This window comes from Penicillium diatomitis (assembly GCF_028827545.1).
Source record: "Penicillium diatomitis strain IBT 30728 chromosome Unknown utg000015l_segment0_segment0, whole genome shotgun sequence".
Lineage (NCBI taxonomy): Eukaryota > Fungi > Ascomycota > Eurotiomycetes > Eurotiales > Aspergillaceae > Penicillium > Penicillium diatomitis.
The window spans coordinates 347,394-364,741 of NW_026623187.1; the positions used below are offsets into that span (position 1 = coordinate 347,394).

Sequence of the window (17,348 nt, forward strand, 5' to 3'; positions counted from 1 at the left end):
TGCTGAGTCAAAGACTCGGTGAACTAAGGCAACAAAATGCCATTATTTGTCTGGGCAGATGCAGAATCTGGAGTGGTTGATTGATTGGTCCAGCTTGGAGAGTGAATGTTTGGGGATCGTTGTGATGTTTTTGCTGTTATGGACGTCCATTGAAGGATGTCACACATATAGGTCTATGCTTCGATCAGTCCGAGCCCATTGTGTCAATCTATTTCATTGACCTTCGCTGACGATCCCTGTCCATTTTACCCTGGAGTATACATGGATCGTTAAAGTGGAATGGATCTGGAAGCAAGAGTCTTATGAGAAGATTCGGTACACATGAAGTGTGAATTGATCATTGGAAGAGCTACAGCCTGGTACTTGACAGGGTTGGTTCTACAAGGCATCAGAATGAATTGAAGAAGTCAGCAGGGATGTAGAATATTGGACGTACCTCAAGTTATCATCACCCAAATGAAGCTGTGAGCCTGGAGCTCGTCCGAGTGTGTTTGACAAAATGTGTGACATGCAATGGGACCATCGAGAAATCTCCTCAAAGGCGTCTTCGATGAAGGCTTGTGTATTCTGACAGATGAAAGGCAGACTGACGGTTTTGCGGAGGTGATGTCGTACATGCACGAGTCATGTGCTTCCACTGTAGAGGCCCCCGTTACCAAGCTGGTGGTCTCGTGATCATTACAATATCGGACAATTGGATCCAATCTCACCAGCTCCAATTCACATCACCGCCGTCGTTTGAAGAGTCATATCCATTACTCCATCAATTCCCTTCAATCTCCGATGATCAATTCCAGGGACTATCCGCTCCATCGGCTCTCGGATCCATTGAATATTCCGCTTGCAGAGTGGCCCCCGCATGCATTGTGACCTTTTGAGCTCTGCACGTAGGAGAGCACCGTTGAACAAGATTACCTGCAGCAAGCCGTCGGACGCAGCAGCGATGCAGAACCCAAGTGCGGTACTGCCCCGCCCAGAGACTGTTTCTAGACGGCGAGACGCACTTCCCCGGACCGAAGTCCCAGAGCGGCTAGTGAACGCACTACTCCGTGAGTCCATGCCCCATCTGAACGGTGGCAAAGCCGAAGATACGATAGAGTATAGACACCAGACAGCATGCTAAGATGGGTCTAGCCTGCAAGGTGAAAATCCGACCACCTTCCTGTTCTGGAAAAAAGGGATAGGACATCGAGAAGATCTCAAGATCTTGAAGTGCCACGCCGAATGATTACGCCTTCGAATTTGACACTCGATGTGGACTCTGAACTCTCGGCAGATGATTGTTATCGCTCTGATCAATTAAGTTGAGCACATGCAGGGATTATCCCGCCGGTCTCCGAGCTTGTTGAATTATACGCACGTAAGCGAAAGCTTCCTGAGTGCGGCAATCGGTTCCTTAATGGGGGTTCCGGGGGTGTGTATGGCCTTGATTCTTGACTGATCCTGAATCACTGATGCCGGCCACAGTCGCGATCTGTCGGAATCGATGCAAAGGTGGTCTTCCTGAGCTTCAACGCGACGCGCTTCTATGAACCCAGGTCGTTCGCGAGAGGGTGGATTGACAAGAAAGGTCAACACAAGCTCGAATCTGACCCAGTCCGACCGGAACGCTCCTCGCAAGCATCAAAAGTCCAAGGTAACCTGCAGCATGCACGAGCAATGGACTTCTGCTGACCGACCTTGTACATGTACAACTGAGGCAATTATCGTGAATTGCCTCTCCTCGGTACTCCGTTTCCTAAGTGGCTTGAATGGCAGACCTGCTACCACTTCTGTGAGTGCGTATCTCCAACAATCATGGGGCTACTTGCTTATCTCCGAGCCATCTTTCCACGATTTGGCTTTGCTCATAGCAAGTGGGAATGCACCAAGACTCGGTTGGCCATCTTCTCGGATCATGACTGGCTCGACTACGGTGCCAAGCAGCAGTCAGTCTTGGCAATGAAAGGTCCGCTGGGGCCGCTCACGTGTGATTGGATCAGCTGATTTGCGAGGTCAAAGGCATTGTCTCTGGTCGTGAGGAGAGATTTCCCATTCTCCTCATGCAGGGTCGTAAGTTGAGGAAAGCAGAGATGAAGATCACTCGGAGAAAGAGACGAGGGACCCATCGATCGCTTTTGGCTGGTGACACCAAGCCTTTCAGGAACAGAACATGCGATTGAGCTGTCCGCCTCTACTCAAGGTGGTCCTCTCATTGCTGGCCAGCCACTTCTGGACGCAGCCGCCCGGTTGCTGACCTTCTTTCCCCCTCCTTGTGCCCTGAGGAATCTTCGCTGTGTGTTCGGATGGAATCTTTCTGACTGGCTGAGAGCCTAGAGGCGCAGCGAGTGGCCAGGCGGATGGGTCCGTCCCTGCCGATCATCCCAAACGCCTTCGGCATCCGAGGGTTGAAGCCAATCATTGCCAAAGTGGGGAGCTGCAGCGCGACAGTGAACAACAACAGAAAGGGACGCCGGCAATCGGCGAGTGATTGTTGTCTCACCCAAGAGTTCGATTTGGCAATCAATTCTGCAGGCAAATGATATTGTCTGCAGAAAGAGCGCGATACTCTCCTATTCGTGGTCCATCTATCCGCGGATTTTCCTCTTTCCCCGATCCGCGATTCCACTTCCCACCAGCCAAAAAGGGCCAGGTTCTGCTGCTTTGGGGAGTGCCTATTGTTCACCATGCGGCAGGACCTGCAGCAAATACCTGCGAGGCACAGCACTGTAATATACAATGTGCTACTGTATAGCGTATGGCATCCGAAAGGAATAGGTCGCAGGCCCACCCGATCTATCTACTGGCTTGTGTGGAGATGACCCCAGGGGCCCTGAAGAAGGATGCCTCTTTCGTGGCCCGACGGGCATCCGCGTTTATCAATATCCACCGAGGCGCCTCCGATCACACTCTGCACGGCCAAGAAGAGGAGGCCCGGCTGGGCAGTGGAGAGTCAGTGGCCTTGACTCGAAGCTTGCCAGATTGGCCAGTCTTGGCCCGGCGGGGAATGGCTTTTCAGGTGGAAGTCAACGTGCAACAACAGTAAGAGTTGACTAAAGATACACGCGACCGATAAAGAGACATCGGACGATTGGAGAGTCTAATCACCTCGTAGGCTCTTACAATAGAGTGGAAGCGTGACTCTGCCAGGGCATTCCACACTCATGCGTCACTTCATTCTCACGACGGGCTTCCCGCCCCGCCCAACATGCATTGCATCCAGAAGGAGAAATATCCAAAAAAAAAAACAAACACCAAATTAATTCAATTATTGAATCACAATTAGGACTGTACACGACAGACACGGGTCTCAGACCCTCCTCCGCATCTCAACTCCATTCCCAGCTGACTTTACTCGGATTATCCCCCCACCCCTTGATGGAGCTATTTAACCAGGCGTGTCCCTCCTCTAGTGCATTGAATTTTGGATTCTCCAAGCAAGACCGGTTGGGTGAATTCTGTGTCCCTCCAGCTCCAAGTTAAGAGGCCTTGACTCCAATCATGCATGTTCCTCTTTTGAACCAAGGCGCTCTGTCGCTGGCCGTGATTTCACTGCTGGCCTCGACAGTCTCGGCTGAAGTTTTCGACAAGCTCGTCGCCGTTCCGGAAGGTAAACAATGTTCCTTTTTGGGATCATCCTGCAAAAACCCTCCCTTTCTCTCCCGTACATGGCGTGGCAGAAAAAAAACTGACTCGTCCAATTATTTATCTATAGGATGGCGATTCTCCCGCACTCCTCGTGGAGACCAACCCATCAAGTTGCAGGTGGCCCTCACCCAGGGTGACCCTGCCGGCTTCGAACAGGCCGTGTTGGACATGTCGACCCCCGATCACCCCAACTATGGCAAACACTTCAAGTCCCACGAAGAGGTTAAGCGCATGCTGCAGCCTCGGGGTGAGTCGGTGGAGGCCGTTCACCAGTGGCTTGAGAAGGCTGGCATCACCCACATCCAACAAGATGCGGATTGGATGACCTTCTACACCACGGTCGACAAGGCCAACAGCCTCCTGGAGGCTAACTTCCAGTACTACCAGAATGTGAACAAGCCGGCCGAGCGTCTGCGCACGCTGGAGTACTCCGTCCCCGACGAACTGGTCTCCCACGTCAACCTGGTCACCCCAACCACCCGCTTCGGCCAGTTGCACGCTGACGATATCACCATGCACGGCAAGTCTCTGATCGTCGATGAGGATTTCCGTCAAGCGGCCAACCCAGCCAGTAGTGACTGCAACAGTGCCGTCACCCCTCAGTGTCTCAAGGACCTGTACAAGGTCGGCGACTACAAGGCCAGTGCCTCTATTGGCAACAAAGTGGCTTTCACTAGCTATCTGGAGCAGTACGCTCGCTATGCGGACCTTGCTCTCTTCGAGAAGAACCTTGCTCCCTATGCCGAGGGCCAGAACTTCACCGTGATTGAATACCACGGTGGTTTGAATGACCAGAGCTCCCCCAAGGACAGCAGCGAGGCCAACCTGGACCTGCAGACCATCATCGGGCTAAGCTCTCCTGTCCCCGTCACTGAGTTCAGCACCGGTGGTCGTGGCCCCCTGGTCCCTGATCTGGACCAGCCTGATATCAACGACAACAACAACGAGCCCTACCTGGACTTTTTGCAGAATGTCGTCAAGATGAGCGACAAGGAGCTGCCCCAAGTCATCTCTACCTCCTACGGTGAAGATGAGCAGAGCGTCCCTGCAAGCTACGCCCGTACCGTCTGTAACCTCATTGCCCAGCTCGGTGGCCGTGGTGTCTCCGTCATTTTCTCGTCTGGTGACTCCGGTGTTGGTTCTGCTTGCCAGACCAATGATGGCAAGAACACCACTCGCTTCCCCGCCCAGTTCCCCGCCGCCTGCCCCTGGGTGACCTCAGTCGGTGCCACCACCGGCGTTGCCCCCGAACGCGGCGTGTTCTTCTCCTCCGGTGGTTTCTCCGACCTCTGGGAACGTCCCTCGTGGCAGAGCCACGCCGTGAAGGCCTACCTCCACAAGCTCGGCAAGGTCCAGGCCGGTCTCTTCAACCGCGAGGGCCGTGCTTTCCCCGACGTCTCTGCTCAGGGTCAATCCTACGCCATCTACTCTGGCGGTCGTCTGGGCAAGGTTTCTGGTACTTCTTGCTCTGCGCCCGCTTTCGCTGGTCTCGTTGCTCTGCTCAACGATGCCCGCATCAAGGCCGGCAAGTCCACCCTGGGCTTCTTGAACCCCTGGTTGTACAAGCACCCCGACACCCTGAACGACATCACTGAGGGTGGAAGCACCGGCTGTGACGGCAATGCCCGTTTCGGCGGTAGTCCCAACGGCAGTCCCATTGTTCCATACGCTAGCTGGAACGCTACCAAGGGCTGGGACCCCGTCACCGGTCTTGGTACTCCTAACTTTGAGAAGCTGCTCAAATCTGCTGTGAAGCAGAAGTAAATGGGGTGATCACTCGAAGATCAAGAATCCTGTTGCAACCACGACTTGATGATCAAATTCTCCGTATCTAATCACGATCAGTATCTGCGAGGAAGGTACACAACCTGCTGCCTATTCTTTTTTGAGAGTGGACCGGGCCTCCCATACATCAATTGTACATAGAATGGGTGAAAATTGCCCAGACTGAATTAAGATACATAGTCCAATGAAATCACTGAAATGATCATGACACTTATATCTGAGCTGCTAGAAGAAAGGAGGCATCTCCAGATTCAAATCTGAAATCGGCTCTGCTCCGTCTAACGTCGCATGCATGTCGTCTTCGATGTGAATTGCTCATGCATGTCGTACCAAACCTCTCCCAGCTTCCAGTGGGTTTTTGGAAGCGATGGGCGTTGACGTTGAAAGTCTCGTGCGACAGAGTAAATTCATCACTGCCATCTGGTATATTAGGGCTATTTCAAGCTTGACATGCCCAATGCTGGATGGAAGCTGCGTTGAGTATCAGTGGTCAATTATAAGCAATATGACTTCAAAGAAAGAGATAAAATATAAATAGATGATAAACATAACAAGATTGTCCAGAGGATTCCCATGACCACTCGCCCGTTCGACGACGCATACCTCCTCGATCTCTCTTCCCTCGCGAGACTTCCATCCTGATGAAGAACGCAGCATCATTCCCTCAAGCTACTTCAATCACCTCCATGTCCCACTCACACTATCCTTTAGCCCTACACAGCCCGTCGGAACGGTATGACTACGATTGGGATCACTCTCCCACACCACAATGCCATCACTCTTCTTTCAAATAAACTTATACCGGAAACTCAATTCAGCAGGGAGATTGACCGTGGATGTCCATAGCTGACTGGAAGACGTGTAGTCGTTGGCGGAGAGCGCGATCGCAGAGGAAGGAGACCTTGAACCGAGTTGGCTGGTTGAGCCGACACGGTAGATGTTTTCGCCGTAGACGGCGATGGCGACTTCGTTGAATGTTGCTGGTACGGTGGTGGCGGATGTGCAGGGGACATTAGTACAGTACTACGGTGCTTACTAAGAGCGTGACTCAATGTGCCTATTCCAAAGCATGTTCAACACCATGCCTCCGAGTCAAGATCAGCAAGGTATCCCATTAATTCCTGATACAAAGATCAAGCCGATGAGATTCGATGCTTTCGTCTACGGACATGGAATTTATATCCTGGGATTGAATTGAGTTGAGCATGGCAACTTGAGATTGACGGTCTCGATAGGCGTAGTACGACTAGTCATGGCTTTTGGCCCCTGGCGTGATGATCTTCTTGAAAGACTGATAGACATTACAGGTTCTACACGAAGGAGGGACCGTGATTCAGTCTGATGTACATCAAGGTTACTGCTTACTGGACGTGGCAGTGTTTTTGACCTCGGTTAGAAATCTTCCTCGGCGGCTTTTCTTAAGCTTCATAGAGTTTGCCAAAAGAACTCATCCAGACAGGATGTACAATCTCAATTGCATATAAGTCCGGGGCGTGTACTGCGTCTGCCACGAGCTGTTGAATCGTTCAAGTTCAACACAATTCAAGAATACGACAAGTGATTAATGTTACAATAAAAAGCCCACAGTCAGGTCCCATCGCAGTCTCCACCATATCTCAGCCTAGGTAGTCCTTCCTTGACTCCTTTCAGGGGCCCCGACGAGTGTCTAACAGGAAGCACATCAATAAGGCAAGACAGCCACCTTCCTGTCACGGACCACTCCCAGCCATAACTCGGCTCTCCGTGCGCCAAAGCTCCTGATTAAAAGACATATCATTCGCTTCGCCTTGTGGTGATTCGTAATTCATATCATGCCGAAAAAAGAGCAGTCTGTCGAAAAGACATGGAAAGAAAAGAATTGTGATTTCTCCTCACCCCTCAGCCCATTTCGTGGTTTCTGTCCTGGCTCATTCTTTGCATGTCCTCGTTTCCTCGTTCAAATGCGCGCTTCGCTAGCAACAGAAGATCCGCCCATCGAGCCTTTCCTAGAGCGAGAGAAGCCGTCAGCATCCAAGGATCACCAATTACCAACAAGCTCCATGATCTCCTTCCCCTGACCCATCGTGCCAAATATCAAGAGATATCTCTCCTCAAAAAGAAGACTCACTTGTGATTCCCCTTCCCTGCTTGATGCAGCGAAGCCCGCCGCTGCTCCTTCAACCGACGCTCGGTGTCCATCAACACATTCTGCAGCGTTCGACCGGCCTTGGACCCCAGTCCGACCCGGTGATCATTCAACAGCTCGGTGGAGGCCTTGCGAAGCTGGTGGCTGTATTCGTCGCCTTTTGTGTTTTCGAGCTCCTTTTCTGCGGGTGCGTCTGGGTTGTGGGAGGATTCTTGGAATGAGGCAGATCGCGTGACGGGGCTGGTGGAGAGTCGTTTGGGAACTTTGTTGGTGGAGGCGGATTTGTGGGTGGAGGGACGGTGGTCGGCGGTATTATGGTCCATGTTGTGAGGTCTTGTAGGTGCCGAAGGTTGTTTTCCTTTGGTGCGATGAAAAAGTCTAGGACGGTAGGTGTTTAGGAGGGGTGGTGGTGGGAGAGAGCCGTGATGACGACGATGATGAGGTGTGGGTGAAGAACGTGATATCTTTGTAAGATTTCAATTTCTACGCTCACCCGGGAGTCTCGTGAGCTCACCACCCAAAAAGAAACCCAAAACAAAACGAGAACATGTGCTTTCTTTAATCTTCATCCAGGCACCGGTACTTCTCCATCCTCCATCCCTGATTGGCGGGACATGTTTGTATATCCCAACGGTTATCCGTGCTCTTTGCCCTCATGATGACGTGGGACTGTGGGCGCATCACCAATTCTCACAATTTTCTGGACAGTGACTTGGCGTGGGTAGAGTCGATTTGAATGGTTCGGACGGGGCTCGGGGCGTGGCTTCGTGGGACGGGAGTGTCGTCTGGGTCTGGTGGGTTGCCGATCCTTTTTTGTGTGAATTGTGTTGTATGGGTTGAGGATGGGATGGACAAGGAAGGTGACAGGGTTGATCCACATTCGGCGCTTGGAAGCTGTCATACTTGAGTCGGTCGTGCGTGGTTGGTAGGTAGTGTTTGGTTGGGAGGTGGATTTTGATCTGCAGTAGCTTTGGACTGTTGGTGGCGGCTTTGACTCCCGGTATAGAATGTCGACTATGGAGTATAGTATAGAGTGGATTACAGGGGATTGAACAGATTCGATGCTGGATTTACATGCTGCTGGAGCGGTGGTTGGTCGTGGATCTCAGTTGAAGATTATGCTGGTAAAGCTATGATACAGTCACCGAAAAAAGAGATTTCGTAGGGTAAAGAGGACGGTAGGAAAGAAAGGGAGAGAAAACCAGAAGAGAATGAAGAAGAGACACGCCTATTTGGTCTCGTTCTTGGACTCCTCCTTGGCGTCATCTGCAATCTTCTCGACCTGCTCCTTGCGCTTCTTCAGCAGATCTTGCAGCTCCTCAAAGGTCTCCTTGAGGACCTTTTCGGCCTCCCCACCCTTCTTCTGGGCCACCTGTTGGAGAGATTGCAATTGAGGGATGATGTTGGAACCACCGGGGATGGCCTGCAACCACTTGTCCATATCACCGAACCCGTGACTCTTGGCCTGGTCCACCTTGTCCTTGACGAACTTTTCCACCTGCTCGGTGTTGCCAGAGGAGGCGCTCTCCTGGATCATCTTCCACAAGTCGGAGAAGTTGCCCTTCTTCAAGGCGTCCGCGTTGTCCTCAACCAGAGACTTGAGCTTGGGGTTCTTCTCGAGCTGCTGACGAGACTGCTCGAGTCCCTTCTGCCAGGCCTCGTCGCCGAGCTTCTGCAATTTCTGCTTCTTCTCATCGATCAACTTCTTCACCTCGGCAATGGCGTCCACGCTCGCACCCTTCTTGATCACATCGGTGATCTGGTTCCAGGTCTTGTTCACCTCCTCCTTGGCCTGGGGGCCGTATGCCTCTCCCATCTCCTTGAGTTGCTGGTAGCTGCCGCCGATCTTCTCCTTGACCTGGGGGTGATTATCCAGAATCTGGTCACTCACATCACCGGCCAAGTCCATCAGCCGATCAAGATGCTTCTGTAGCACATGGAATGCCGAAAATGCGGTATCTGAATCAAAGGAGCCCCTGCTCGATACATCGCTCAATTCCTGGTAGGCATCCTGGATGATCTTCTCAAAGTCATCGCCGTGCTTCTCCTTGATCTGATCCAGATCCCGGAACGCAGTGTCCACGTAGTCGCGCGCACCGGGGATGAACACGGCGTACCGCTTGGCCGTCTTTTTGAACCAGTTGTACGACTCATTGGGCTCGGGGGCCGCCTCGGCAATCTTCTGCTTGGCCTGCTCGAGGTACTGCTTGGCTTGTCGGTTGGTGTCGACGAAGGACTTGGCCCCGGAGAAGGAGTAGATGCCGTATCCCACGAGCGCGGCGGTGGCACCGCCGGCGAGACCGCCGGCGAGAGCGGCGTTGGTGCCAGTGCCCGTCCTGGTGCTGGATGAGGGGCCGGACGAGGTGGACTGGAAGCGAGAGGGTCGAGACGCGCGAGGCTTCACCTGGCAGCGAACGCGACCGATGGCGCGAACAGCGGGTCTTTGTGTTTGGCCGAGCATTGTGTGTATGGACGTGGATGTGAATGTGGAGGTGAGGATGGTGATGGAAGGGTTATGGGAGGGAGGGAGGAAACGTAAGTAGAGAGTACACGTTGGAAACGAGGAGATTTGACAAGGTCGCAAAGATTGAATACTTGAATTGAAGAATAAGTCCAAGTACCTTGACTCGATTCCGGACATGACGTCCCTTTTAAACCCATTGCCATTTTAATTGACTTCCACTTCCCTACTCAACCCGGCAACCTTCCCAATCTCAGCCACAAGTCATGGTACAACGGTACAAGCGGATCGCGAGTGGTGATACTACCACCATAACACTCGTCCCCCGGGCTGGTGGCTGATTGCGCCCTCTCGTTCGTGGGAGGCCTCCGTCCAGGAACGAACTTTTGGCCAAGAATGATAAGTGGATGTCGTCATGATGGTCGCATAGTGAGTGGGTCGGAACTCCAGACTGGGCCACCACGCATGGCCCCGGCTTGAGTCTCTTTGAACAGCCTCGGCCAGCAAGAATCATGCCCGGCTGCATGATGATCTTCTCAGCCACTGTGGCCCCGACGGACAGGAAAACTTGTTCTCGACGTTCGGAGGCTTTCTGACACACTTACGGGATACTGATGTGGTGAGTTGTGATCGAGTCACGAGATCACGTAATGTCCACAGCTGGTACCTTAGTAACCACTTGAATCTTACTGCTTGCGCACATGATCCGATTCCAGATCGTCATCGCTTGCACTAGTCCAGATCCGGCTAGTCCGCTCGGAAGATCCGCACGGGACTGAGAACGATCACAAGTCTGGTGGTGTGAGCGGTTTCGGCGTGGTTACTCTACGCCGGGGCCAGGCTGGAGATGAGGTATGAGGTGCTCTGTAGGACAAGCTCGTGGTGGTCTGGTAGAAACCTTCTGATCCAGGATTGGTATGGGCAGTTTCCACGTTTGCTTGATGTTCTCGACTGTTCAATTAGAAGATGTCTGGCATCTAGTGGCTTGTGACCTGGTTATCCCGTCTGGGGTTTGCCCGACCGTCATCCATTAGCGCATTACGGGGGTTGAAAACGAACCTTAAAGCCTGGGCAGTAGATCGTACCTCCCTTACTTGATACTTATGCTTTGACTTACTACACAGTCCCTTACTACGTGCATCATGGGCATGACTGTACGATGACATCTCTTAGCGTCTGATTTTACTTGGGTGTTTCATGCCTCTACGCTGATTGAAGATATATATCGACTTGTCCATTGGACACGAAACATGCCTGGTAATAAACTTCCCTGCATTAAATCTTGATAGTCGTAATGTTCAAAGACTTGTAATCAACCCCGTCGAGGTTGTCAAGGATGCCTTGATGCGCAGCGTGAGAAAAAAGACGATGTAAATAGGAGAACGCTTTCATGATGCAATTGTCGAAACACCATCTTTGCACCGACCAGCAATAGTTCATCGTCCAACTTCCCCATCTTTCACTCTTCCACCATGTAACCTCAGCAGGAGCCAAAGATCAGACTCGCATCTCCCTCCTCCAAACCAAGCCCCCCCCCCCCCCCCCCCCCCCCCAACTAGGTAGGTCACCAGCTACTTTCAATCATCAACACCATCCAATCAAGCAACAACCCCCATCAACGCAGAGCAAAACATCATCGCCAATACGCCCAGCCCCATCTTCGACACGGACTGATTCACAACAGCCGCGCCAGAGCTCGTACTCGCCGCCCCCGAGTGCGTCGACGTCCCCGTCGAGCTTGTCTTCGTCGTGGCCGCCGACGCAGTCGCAGTCACGTTGGTCCCCTTGTTACAGAAGACAGAGTACGAACCGCTCTTTTGCTCGAGACATTTGGTCAATTCGCCAATGTCTTGTCCGATGGCCAGGCAGTAGATGCCGCAGTCGTTGTCGTATTTGGTTGGAGTGTTGCCTTTGCAGCACGAGTCAAAGGCGTCGGTGATGTTGCCGGAGACGGGGGCTCCACAGGCCGCGTCGGTGACGTTGGGGAGGACGTAGACGTTGCCGGTGCAGGTGGCGGCCGCGGAGGTGTGGGTGGAGGTGGAGGTGGAGGTTGTAGTGAGGGTGCTGGTGGTGGACATGTTGAGGATGTGTGGGATGTGGTACTCTCGAGGATGAGCAGTGAAATTTGTGAGCCCGGTAAGACAAAAGTCGGAGTACGACTGGGTAGGACCGAGTGGGAAGTCTGAGGCGTTGCAGCCGATTTGAATCCAAAAGGAAAGGATCGATGTGAGGCTGTCAGGAGTGCTTCTCTCAAAAGATGATGGAAGTGAGGTGGAGGAGGGCAGTGGGTAAAGCAGAAAGCAAAATTTAAAGAAGAGGGTCAAAGAATCAAGTTGCCTGAAACACAACCAGGCAAACAGCGCTGACCAGGGCAGTCACACCATCCATCAGACCAGACCCAGCCAGCTCAGACACTCGGACATGTGATCAAGGCTTTCCTGCAGGCGAAAAGGAGCCTCCTCTCTCGATCTCAAAAAGGTCATGATCGTGAATGTACACTTTCCACAAAGTAAAGCAACCCCATCATAAGATTCATAACCGTACACCACGGCACTGCACCTAAAGTAAGGATCGTCTATGTATAGCGCATACTCTCCTACTCCCTACTGACTGCTCCTCGCCATCTACAGTAGCACAGGACTGCTCATGAAACTATCAGGTCTCTGGTGTTACCTTTGTGTATCTTCAATTTCGACGCCGAGTCCACATCAAAGTACTACAGACCGGGGACTCCCCTGAAATGGATCGGTTGGTTCTCGGAACACGACCCGATGGCACAGCCTCTTGTTAGCGCAACGCCCATTTGTGGGGAAGAAGGAAAGCGTCTCCACTTGATTCTAAATTTGGCGTCGAGCGTCATCATCAAGCTACGCTTCGGTGCATTTTGGATCGCAAATGAGCATGAGCGAGAGACATAACCTCCCTGGCCAATTCCGCTTGATAATGGCATTTCACATTGGGAACCCGGTATTACAAGGAAGCTTTTCTCTCAGGTCTCTGAATGTCAGTTCGAGGGTCATTTGCTCTGGTCGTATCCGACCAGACTCGTCCGCGAATATGATCAAGCGCAAGTGACATGTATCATGCGGGTCTAGCTTTGTTGCATGGCGTTGAAGCTAGGGATGCCGTCCGCTATAGTTATATGCACCGATTGCAGCCCTATGATATACGTACGCTCACTCATGAAAGTCAGAAAACCTTATTCATGGGAAATAAACGCCCTCGTAGGCGCTTCACATACTTGACGAGATCTCCAAGGTCATCGACATCCTTACCTTGTTCGTTGAATAGGCAAAAATTGGAATTTCTTCCCTTTACTCGGTCAACTATCCGTCCACGTGAGAGGAGGAGAATGCGGAAGCCAGAAAGGATAGACGGGTACCTTATCTCCTGGCCCCTTGCATTGCGAGATCAAGATGGTCACCATTTACTCCATAGTCACTGAACAATAGAATCTCATGCACGCACATGGTAACATGGCCATTCCACTCGTCTCATCCGATCAAATACCCCCCAAAAATTACTAGTGTATGCAATGCCGATCCAAGTCCGACCGTGCGCAACTGGGCAAGAGTGTCTCGATTGAGTCTATGCAACAGACCATTTCCTCGGTACAGACTTCGGGTGAAGGTTCGAGAAGACTAACTTCCTCGTACCTGAAATTGTGCTCATAAGAGGGATTCTACTGCTGTTCAATCTTGCGATGCCCTCGACCAATTCTTCGTCTCTGGTTGACTCCATGCAATAAAGCGAAAATAAAAGAAAACAACCGCCAATTGAGCTTTGATCCGTCCACGGTTACAGCTTGAATTATCTGTGCAGTAAGTCTCAGGCTCAAATTGGCAGACCCGACAGTTCGACAAATACACAAAAATACCTTTAGCTGGTCGTCCGAATTGTCGTTACAAGGGTATCATGAAAGGGAAGATTCCCGGAAAGAAAGCTACTTCATGAACCATCTCAAATCACATGAGGTTCCTGACGTGTCATACGTACACCAAGGCGTTTGAAATGTTCAACACTGCGGGATCAGAGTTCAAGAGCGCCAACTTGAAGCGAATTGGAAGGTATTGTAAACATGTGATGTTTTGGTAGTATTGACTTGAACTCTGCAACATAAATGTATGAAAATGAACAATATCAGGAGAAAAACAACAATATTAACAAAGGCTAGTCATCGCTTGAGATTAGATCAAGTAGTAATAAACCGGCTTGGCCGAGACCAGCCCATGAACAAAAGCACCAGTACAGACGACCAGCACCACAATCACAGACTCACCACAAGCTTCTTGGCAGAAACGCCTCCTCGCAACCGCACAAAAGCCTCCTGGATATACTCCAACCCCTCACCAACAATCTCCGGCTCCGGAGCACAAACGAAGCTGCCCTCTGCCAAAGCCTCGGGGAGATACTCCGTCATAACGGTCCGAGCAATCCCATTGTCGAGAATCGGACTGATGACAACCAAATTACTTTTGAATCCTCCCAGCAAGCCGCGAATCTTATATGAGACAAGGGAGAATAAGAAGATCGCAACAGTCCGCAAGACTGCAAAGTTCTCCGGGTCTTTGTCGGGAACGGGATACGTGACCATTGCGATTTTCCTGTTTCCTTCGCATCTGCCGACGATTTGTATGCACTTCTCAGCGGCCCCGGAGCCGATGGAGACGGCGCCCACGAGTATTCTTCTCTTGAGCTCAGCCACAATATCATCAACCACAGAAGGGGACTTGTAGTCCCAGACCCGAGTGGCGCCCAGTCGGCATACTAAATCATGGTTCTTCGGCGAAGCTGTCGTGAAAACTTCATATCCTGAGGCGACCGCCAACTGGATCGCATTGCAGCCCACACTCGTTGATCCACCCCAGATCAGCACCGTCCCCTTGGAAGTCGACGCAGACTTTTTTCTAGAGGAAGAGACCAACTGCGGTAGCTTCAACCCCAGTTGCGAGGAATCGTACAATGCAGCCGCAGCGGTCATGACAGCCAGCGGCAGGGTAGCAGCATGTGCGAAATCAACCGTCTCAGGGATGCGACAAACAAAATCTTCATTGACAATCGCGTACTTCTGGAAAGCACTTTGTGCTGGGTCATTGGTATCCTTTTCAGGACCCCGACTGAAAGCCAGTACGCGGTCGCCGGGTTTGACGTGGGTGACTCCGGGACCGGTCTGCATTACTTCGCCGGCCATGTCGTAGCCAAGGACGAAGGGGTATTTGAGGTGTGTGAACATCATGTTTCCTCGGGACTGGATGAGTGAGTCAATTGGGTTAATGGCCACGGCGCGGTTTCGGATGACGAGTTGACCTGCGGATGGAGAGCTGGGAGACGGTGCATCTCTGACTTGAAGAGAGGGTGCTTTTTGAGAAGGTTGATATGCGGCTTGATTCTGCATCTTGAAATGTAGGCCACCAGGAGAGGACAGGTATAAGTCTGAGTCTGCAACGGAAACTGATAAAAAAAAGAAGGGATCAGATCAAAATAGCACAACCTTCGCGAGAAAGGATCCGATTTCAAGTCCTCGATCTGTTTACTTTCACAGCCCGAGTTCAGCTTCCTCTATTTATTTACCAACTCGATCTCAGACAAACGTCATTAACCTCGACCCATGACCCCCAAAGTCAGGCCGCAATCTTGACCCTCCGCAGATGTCTCTACTAAACAATCGGCACCGGAGCAATTCCACGCCCCACAATGCGGAGGATCGGGATCGGACTTGCGGCTCGGGGCCCATTGCCCCGCTTCCAGCCGTCAAGCCTCATATTTAGAGTTTGACTCGTCTGACAGAGAGATGGTCTTTCCTGAGGCTGAGCTGATTCACGAGTGCAAGTCGTCCTTGCTCTACGATCAAGCTCAAACAGTCTGAGATTTGCACTTCTCACAGGGTCTGACCTCGTTCTGAAAAAGACAATTGTCTCCTTCCATCGAGCCTGTACCGCTCGGCCCGACATATATCCCAAGGCACTTGGAAGGCGCCATGGCCCCGTCCGGCGTCCGTAAATCGGTTCCTCCGCCTAATCGACGGAGGGACAAGCCGCAACTCTCCTGCGATCCATGTCGAAGGAAGAAGTACGTGAATGCCCAAACCTATGAATGAAGCGTGCGCGATAGACTTGGGGATATCGGTGCCGTGGCTGTACACTGAACCTCAGAGGCATCGGACAAAATGCACTGGGCTGACTGACTCTGTCCAGACGACAATGCGACCGGGAAAGACCATGCGGGCGATGCGTGAGTCTAGGAGATGTAGAGAGCTGCAAATATGCTTCAAATAGTCATGTACCGGAGCGAAGAGTGTCTGATCAAGAGGCCAATTTGAACACCTCGGAGGACGGCATGCCGCCCTCGACGTTTGGTGACCACTTTGTGTCCTTTTGGGACCTTTATCAACGGATACCCACTGCTGTGCATCCACATGCGTTGGAGACGAGGGATGACTTGTTCATGTCCTCGGGTCATAGAACGGATCGGACTCTTGAACATCGTGCGTTACCTGGAGGACACAGTGAGTTGAGTGTTTTTTTGTTATCTTTTGAGATCTTACAGTTTCTCTCACGCATAGAGAGGGACCGTTGGAGCAAGGCCCCGCCCATTCAGTTAAAGAGAGCGAAGATAGAATTGCAGCAAGAAAGACAGCTAATCCGGGCCACAGAAGAACCTCCACTCAATGCAAGACTCGATGCCGAGTTCTTACCACAGAATTCAATCTCAAATTCATCATATCAATCGGAAACCAACACACGCGCAGAAGATCCAGAGAGACGAAAGGCGTGGGTGATCGCTGCAACCGAGTGCTTTGGTAAGATAGCAACCGAGCGAAGAGAGGCGCAGGGCGGGGATGTTTCAGAGACCTATCATAGCGTGTTCAAGTTTCCGATTTAGCGATACATATACATGATGTGTCCTTACGACGCCAAGACCTGTCGATCATTGTAACTAGCAGGAAAGAGAACGGAAAGAGCAAGTCAGTCTCAGAAGACAATAGCCAAGTAAAGTCTTGCATCCATTTCCGATCCCGAGCTTTAACAAATATCAATTCGTCATTTCAGCCGAATCAGAAGACATAAATAGCACTTGAAAAACTCATATGAGGACAGTATGAATCGTAAGGGAGGACCAGGATGACCTGGATCATGTTGTTCTTTCCGGCAAGCTCAAAAATAGGAGACGAAACATGATTCTAAACACGATGGTAAACGAAGACTTCAATCACTCCGTAAAGTGCCGTACACCTTCCTGGATCTCGAACTGTGCATACAAGTCATCCAGTATACCTTCCCTCACCGCAGGATACAACAAAAGAGTGGCTTTCAGAGCGCACTTAGGTGAGCACGGCTCAAGTGAGAGCAT

The 17,348-nt window shown here is 51.6% G+C and overlaps 6 protein-coding genes across 6 annotated transcripts; 2 read left to right on the forward strand and 4 right to left on the reverse strand.

Annotated features, from left to right (window-relative positions):
* Positions 1-2,797: 2,797 nt before the first annotated feature.
* On the forward strand, positions 2,798-3,025 carry N7539_008941 (uncharacterized protein; the record flags this gene model as incomplete). Its single annotated transcript, XM_056938536.1, has 1 exon — positions 2,798-3,025. The coding sequence occupies one exon, from the start codon at positions 2,798-2,800 to the stop codon at positions 3,023-3,025; it is 228 nt and encodes a 75-aa protein (XP_056785913.1).
* Positions 3,026-3,480: 455 nt separating this feature from the next.
* On the forward strand, positions 3,481-5,391 carry N7539_008942 (S53 family peptidase; the record flags this gene model as incomplete). The annotated part of the gene is made up of 2 exons (XM_056938537.1): positions 3,481-3,589; positions 3,695-5,391. 2 exons carry the CDS (start codon positions 3,481-3,483, stop codon positions 5,389-5,391), a joined length of 1,806 nt encoding a protein of 601 aa, XP_056785914.1.
* Positions 5,392-7,515: 2,124 nt separating this feature from the next.
* On the reverse strand, positions 7,516-7,860 carry N7539_008943 (uncharacterized protein; the record flags this gene model as incomplete). The annotated part of the gene is made up of 1 exon (XM_056938538.1): positions 7,516-7,860. The coding sequence occupies one exon, from the start codon at positions 7,858-7,860 to the stop codon at positions 7,516-7,518; it is 345 nt and encodes a 114-aa protein (XP_056785915.1).
* Positions 7,861-8,765: 905 nt separating this feature from the next.
* N7539_008944 (uncharacterized protein) lies at positions 8,766-9,998 on the reverse strand (the record flags this gene model as incomplete). Its single annotated transcript, XM_056938539.1, has 1 exon — positions 8,766-9,998. One exon carries the CDS (start codon positions 9,996-9,998, stop codon positions 8,766-8,768), a length of 1,233 nt encoding a protein of 410 aa, XP_056785916.1.
* Positions 9,999-11,596: 1,598 nt separating this feature from the next.
* N7539_008945 (uncharacterized protein) lies at positions 11,597-12,076 on the reverse strand (the record flags this gene model as incomplete). Its single annotated transcript, XM_056938540.1, has 1 exon — positions 11,597-12,076. One exon carries the CDS (start codon positions 12,074-12,076, stop codon positions 11,597-11,599), a length of 480 nt encoding a protein of 159 aa, XP_056785917.1.
* Positions 12,077-14,265: 2,189 nt separating this feature from the next.
* On the reverse strand, positions 14,266-15,393 carry N7539_008946 (zinc-binding alcohol dehydrogenase family protein; the record flags this gene model as incomplete). Its single annotated transcript, XM_056938541.1, has 1 exon — positions 14,266-15,393. The coding sequence occupies one exon, from the start codon at positions 15,391-15,393 to the stop codon at positions 14,266-14,268; it is 1,128 nt and encodes a 375-aa protein (XP_056785918.1).
* Between the last annotated feature and the right edge of the window lie 1,955 nt (positions 15,394-17,348).